This window comes from Juglans regia, chromosome 12 (genome assembly GCF_001411555.2).
Source record: "Juglans regia cultivar Chandler chromosome 12, Walnut 2.0, whole genome shotgun sequence".
Lineage (NCBI taxonomy): Eukaryota > Viridiplantae > Streptophyta > Magnoliopsida > Fagales > Juglandaceae > Juglans > Juglans regia.
In genome coordinates this window covers 5,714,361-5,720,891 of record NC_049912.1, presented here as the reverse complement: position 1 = coordinate 5,720,891, position 6,531 = coordinate 5,714,361, and the positions used below count along the sequence as shown (strand labels likewise).

At 36.5% G+C, this 6,531-nt stretch overlaps 1 protein-coding gene across 1 annotated transcript; it reads left to right on the top strand.

Moving 5' to 3' along the window:
- The first annotated feature begins 472 nt into the window (after nucleotides 1–472).
- On the top strand, nucleotides 473–4,572 carry LOC109002706. The gene is made up of 2 exons (XM_018980563.2): nucleotides 473–1,014; nucleotides 3,856–4,572. The coding sequence occupies exons 1-2, from the start codon at nucleotides 689–691 to the stop codon at nucleotides 4,271–4,273; spliced, it is 744 nt and encodes a 247-aa protein (XP_018836108.1). The 5' UTR covers nucleotides 473–688; the 3' UTR covers nucleotides 4,274–4,572.
- The last annotated feature ends 1,959 nt before the right edge of the window (nucleotides 4,573–6,531 follow it).

Sequence of the window (6,531 nt, the reverse complement as noted above, 5' to 3'; positions counted from 1 at the left end):
TTATTGTTTAATTTTATCGCTTATATATTTTAATTTTTTAATTTATCTATTTTTATTTATTAATTAAGAAAATAATTATTAATGAAATTATATATTTTTTTTATTTTTTTCTTAGATTTTGTTTATTTTTACATATGATATGAGAAGAGATAAGTTGAAAATTAAATAAAATATTGTTAGAATATATATTTTAATAATATTATTATTTTAAGATTTGAAAAAATTAAATTATTTATTTTATTTTATGTATAAATTTAAAAAAATTATAATAATTAAATAAAATGAGATCGGATGAGATAAAAATAAATATAAAAATAAATGAGTCATAATTAAGAATGTTAAAAAAATAGTTAAAAGAAAAATATCAAAAGAAAAAACAAAAGAATTTATAGCGAACAGCATGATCCTTCTAAAAAAGACAGACATATTTCAACCGCCAATCACAATTTTTGTTTCTATTATTAATTACTCAATTATCCCAATTATCCGAAAACATAAGCTCATTCATTATCCAAACGGATTTCCTTTTCCTCATCATTTTTTCGCGATCCAAGTAAGCTCAATCAGAGATTCAGAAAGTTTCCCGTTCACTTTCCCCGGAAAATGGAATTATTTTCTCGCCTGATATTCCTCTAGTCTCCTCTTTCCCAAACCTTAAGCTTTCTCTTTCGGAAGTTTGGACTCTACGATGGCTCTTCTCATCCATTCCACTGAAATTTCAACTCTCCCGAGGTTCATCTGTAACCCTAACCCTATCCATAAGTATCCCAAAGGCTTCATTAGATTGAGGAACAATGGGAAGGCTTGGTCTGGGGCTACGGTTCGGGTTTCGGGGCTGGCTGAGGGTGTGTGTTTGTACGGACAATTCTCTGCTCCGGCGAAACGAGGTTCGAAGCCGAGCAAAGAGGAGGAAGAGAAGCAGAATTACTACGTGAATATGGGCTATGCGATACGGACTCTCAGAGAGGAATTTCCCGTGCTTTTTCATAGGGAGCTCAGCTTCGATATCTATAGGTTTGAATCTAGGAAAATATATACGTTTGCTGTTGCATATTTGTTTTTGTTTTGAATTGAATGTAACGTCAATCAATTTAGCGAAAGAGTTGTTTACTTCTTATTTTTGTGTAATGGCAAAAAGTAAGGAAAATAAAATTCTGAATTTGATCATGTTAGAACTATATTCGGTTACTAAGAATTTATATGGAAGTATTCCCCCCTTTTTTGTTGTTTAAATTGAAAATCACATGAAAGGCTAACATTAATTTCTATATGATAGTACAGCCTAGTCATCATTATGATTCTGTAGCTTTCTCCGTTGTTGTATCAAGTAAGTCTATTTGATGGCTTTCAATCTATCCGTTGTCTGTTATTTTGACTGTTTTCGTTGTTATCATAAAAAATAAATTGGGAACGATGATCTTTGTAACTACTTTCTTATTCAGATTGTGATCTTAAAAGTTAGTCATTTTATTTTATCACCCTGGTTAAGCAATTCCCTATCTCAACAATTTGTTGAGGGTGTTATCATCCATTTCCTAAAATTAGAAAAGCAATCATACCACTTGAAAATAAAGAAGGTATTGAAAAAGGGAAAACACTTTAGAACATCTGATGAGACAGAGCTGGGTATCAGCTGGCCTGAAAGCTTTACAGACATCTCTACATGGAAGTTTAAATGAAAGAAACTTTCAGATTGTATCCCATTAGATTAAGAGTGCATGAATAGCAAGCATGGAAAAGACGTATCCACATTCTTGACTTATAAAAAATAGATGTATCTGCATTCTATGTCTGTGGCTCGTATTCTTCATTCACCTTTTGATAGATTAATAGGGTTGCATGTCAACAACAATACCAAGGATATTAACATCATTATTGTGCACTGTTGAAACATTACTTCTAGGTGATAGTAGTGAAACAGGGAGGCTAGATAAGTCTCATCTCTAATAATTGAATAATATGCAAACTCCCTTAATTTCTAATGGTCCAAGTTACATCATCATATGCAAATGACATGGCCTATTTTGATATGATAACAACTAAACAACGTAAGTAGATAGAGATGCCAACAGCTAAGTAGATAGAACTGGAAATAGCAAATCAAGCGCTAAATGAAGTAAATAATTTGGTTTCCTTACAAAGCTCAGCTTCTTTGACAGTTGGTAGTAGTTGATAGTTGTTGACGCCATCAAAGAGATACATTAAATCTACTTGCATGTCTCGATGTAGTTGCAGATAGGTTCACATGTTCAAATTTATAATCACCTACCATACACTTCCATCCATGCCAAAGAAAGTTTGTTGGGAAGTGAACATGTAATTGGTGGCTCTTTTTCCAGTTCTCTCAGTTTTGTGTTATAGATGCAGAATATCTGTGCTATATATTTTCACACGTGTTGATGCATTTTTCCGGCATGACTGGAGCCCAACAATACTGCCTAATGGCCCAAAATGGATGGCTTGGGCATTGATACAGTGCTCGGATGCTCATTCACGAAATAAATAATGAATAAAGCGTAGAAAGTGCAAATAAAGAGAGAGACATAGATTTACATGATTTGGCATAGAAGCGTATTTCCACGGGTTGTTTGGGGGCCACTTTGTTTGATGATTGTATAGTCTCTCATGACCTCACATAACTCTTAGAAGAAAATAGTGTTGAAGGGATGTTGAAGAAGATGCTTTCCTTTTAGAGAGAGTGAGAGAGAGTGAGAGTCCCACGAGTTCTAGGAAAGTAGTAGAGCGTCTACATTTGAGAGATCTCCTCCTTTTATAGAGGTATCTCTCATTCTTTGGAGTAGCTGAGTCATACTTGCTTTATGTCACTTTCACATTTTTGTATACCAGTCAAACCACTTTTAGCTTTATCTCTTATTTGTCTTATCTCTTCATTTTATTCTTGGCAATGGGCTTCCAATGGGCTGGACCTAGTTCATTTTATATCCAACAATATGTGTATATGAATGCCATATGTTTTTGACTTTTGAACTAGGATGACCAAGAAAGATGTTGAAAGAACATATATATATCTTAATTTTTAGAGTTTAAAATGATTGGGGTACTCTTTGTTGTATGTCAATTTTTTGGAATTATGTCAAAACCATTGTTGTTGAAGATTATGGAGGAATGAATTTTCAGTATCAGGCCTATACATGCCAACAAAACGAAGGAGGTTTCAGGAAATTCTGTATGGAAGTTTTTTTATCTCTTTCATTCGATTATATTTCAGTAATAATGCTTACAGTTTTCTTCTTAAAGAAAAGTTCCCTTTATTGAGAAAACAACTCACTTTTTTGGGTGGAGGGAAACCACTATGTACAACAACTGAAACCTTTAGAAGCAAACTATGCCATTTACAGGTATGATAAGAACTTGAAAGAAAACAAAAAGCTAGTTTCTAAGGCTAGGGGAGCCTGCTCTATGCAAAGTGTAGATTCCAATAAGATTCTTTGGCAGTTCATAGCTAGATGTGAGAAGAAGGTCCTGCCTAGCAGTACCCTGGTTAGTTCGCCCATTTGCAAATTTGTACCCTTCCTGAAAGACATGCTGTACCTCCAAGTTAAAGAAGGACAAAAGGTGTGAGATGTCTTCCCACAGTCTGTGGTATTGCCAAGGGGGGGAGGGAGCCCTCTTTATGCCATTTAACAAGTGGAAGAATGTCCGTGCTTACAGTTTGAAAGTAAAGTGTGCCCATATATAGATCTATAGTTATGGCGAGAATGTTGTATTTGATCTTCTTCTCACATGCTTGATAGCCTAGATGAGACTTGTATGCATTTTTCTGTTCACGAGTCTGATAAAAACTCTGCCTACCATATATAATTTTGTTAATAGTTTTCTTTCTACTTTGGACAGGGATGACCTCATATTCAAAGATCCGCTCAATACTTTTAGCGGCATTGAGAACTACAAATCAATCTTCTGGGCACTACGATTCCATGGCAGGATATTTTTTAGGGCTTTGTGGGTTGACGTCATTAGTGTGTGGCAGCCCACAGAGAACGTAATTATGGTTCGATGGACTGTCCACGGCATTCCACGAGTCCCATGGGAGAGCCGTGGTCGATTTGATGCCACCTCAGTATACAAATTTGATAAGAAAGGAAAGATATTCGAGCACCGAGTTGACAACATTGCTTTCAACTCACCTTCAAAGTTCCGTGTGCTGGCTGTGGAGGAATTAATCCAAACTCTTGGTTGCCCCTCAACCCCTAGACCTACTTATTTTGAAATTCTTTCTCCACCTTTGTTGAAGAGAAGTTATCATTACTAAAGTGCGTTCAAAAGTTTTGGTGCATGTCAAGCTATGTTAAGTAAATATCTAGCTAGAGCTTCCCATCCTTTCCTATGTGAATCACACTACTGTAAGAATCTGGTTTAGACTGCACAATGTCCATAAAGTTGGTAATTGACTTATATTGTTTTTTGGGTTGATCTAATTGTTAGAACTAGCAATATGAACTATAGTGGCGTGTTGTAATTACTCAAACTTGAGCTTCGGACTTTGTCATGTATTTGTTTAAACATTGTATAGTGCAAGAATAAATGCAAGCTAGCTCCTTCATTCCTTAATTGGTTCAGTGTGTACTTTGATGTTCTATGATACTTGTATTTCTGTGTATTTTTGGACACTTCATAAGGGATTGAAACTGTGAATTACTTTATCCCCATGTTTATAGGGGTGAAAGAGAGAGACCATTTGGCAAGAAAAAGGGCGTTAATTGGCATTATCAGTGCCATTTCACTCAAGCTTTTGTCAATTAGTTCACAGTGACATCAATTTATATACTCTTTCCCCCAAGACGGATTTCATGTCCATTGTAGTAAACATCTTTTTTCACAGTTTGGTTTGCATTCCAATTTTATAACGTATAAGTAAAATTATCTACCCATAGATGACATATAAATTCATTGAGAGTAGATTCTTCACTAACTGTTACAATAATTGGAAAGGGTAGATTTCTATGTTCGTCATCTGAATTTGAAGTTGGTAATTGGTCTAGGATAACAACTAAAAATACAAAAAGAGATTATCTATGTTGAGATGAAGTACTCAAATTTAATGAAATTTCAAGGATCAGTGAAAGAATTTATCTATATTCTAAAATGAGTTATTCTATTATTAAATCAGTATGTAGAACACACAATCTATTAAATTAAATAATAAGATTTGATTTGTAAGATTCAAATTTTAAAATTTATTTTTCAAAATCAAATTATGTTATTTAAGCATTTTATTAACTGTATTCTACACATTATCTCGAGAATAGAATAATTGAATAGAACGGTGCTATAGAAATAGGGTGCAAATTTGGTCTAGAAATTAGAGCAGGAATTTATGTATTTTGTAATTTCCTTTGGTCAAAAAATCTATTTTTTAAAGAAAAACCCATAAAACCTGGGCTGACCATGAACATCACTCTTAAGTTTTTGGGTCTCGTTTGGCAACACAACATATCTTAAGTATTTTCAGACATTCTAGATATTACGCGGCCCGATGACGAGGCGTCCACTCTTCCCCTTGACCCCAAGGGCTTGCCTCAGGATCCCTAGTTTTGGACCTTAGCGAGGACAAGGTCTCCATACCTTCCTCGCTCAAATTGGAGATCGCATCATTGGCGGTCCCAGAGAAGCCCGTATTGCCAACTACCCATGCGAGTGGCACGAAAGTCATTGGTGATTAACCAATTGGTGGGGGTGCTGTGAAGACCCCGGTTGCATCGGTGTTTGCCTTTGCAACTTGGAGGCTTGAGACGGGCCTTTCAGGAAGGAGGTCGTGAGGCCTCAATATCCAGTTCAAGTAGTGATAGAGCTCAGGTTGAGGCTGTCAATCGGGAGGCCGACAAGCTTAAAAAGTTCTTGTCCTTGGTAAGTTTTCTTTCTACTAACCCTCGATCTTTTCTTTTACCGATCCTTTGTTTACCGAACTTCATTGGATTGCTAGGGAGGGGCGAGCTAGAGAATGAGGTATGTTGGACGCAATCTTTCATTATCCAAGCTTGTTAAGAAGTCCTCAAGGAGCGAAGGGAGAGGGACTAGTTGGAGACTTCCTTTGACATGGAGGTGGCAGATCTCCAAGGTGACTTGACAAGATCTTAGGAGGAGATAGCCCACTACCATCTTGAATTGTAATTTCTAGAGGAGGGTTGGGACACTGGGCTGGATCGGTTGGCCCGCCAGGAGGTGGCACTGGAGGAAAGGGTTGTTGTGGCAAAGTGGGACGAGAAGTCTTGCCAAGATCTCAAGGTCGAGAGGGATAAGCTAGTCAAACAACATGAGTCGAAACGGAGGGCATACAACTTCTTGGAGAAGAAGTATTTGAACCTTAGCCCCACTTGGATGCAAAAGCGTGATGAGATTAAATCCCAGGGGTAACAGATTACAACTCTAGAATTCGAGTTGGACTATGCTAGGGAAGAATTGGCTTCTTGGGACCTACATATGGGATTTTTGGAGTTCAAATTGATTTCTTCCAAGGAGAATTGAGTTCGATTTTCCTCTCAGATGTCGGCGGCCAAGGTGGTACGCAGC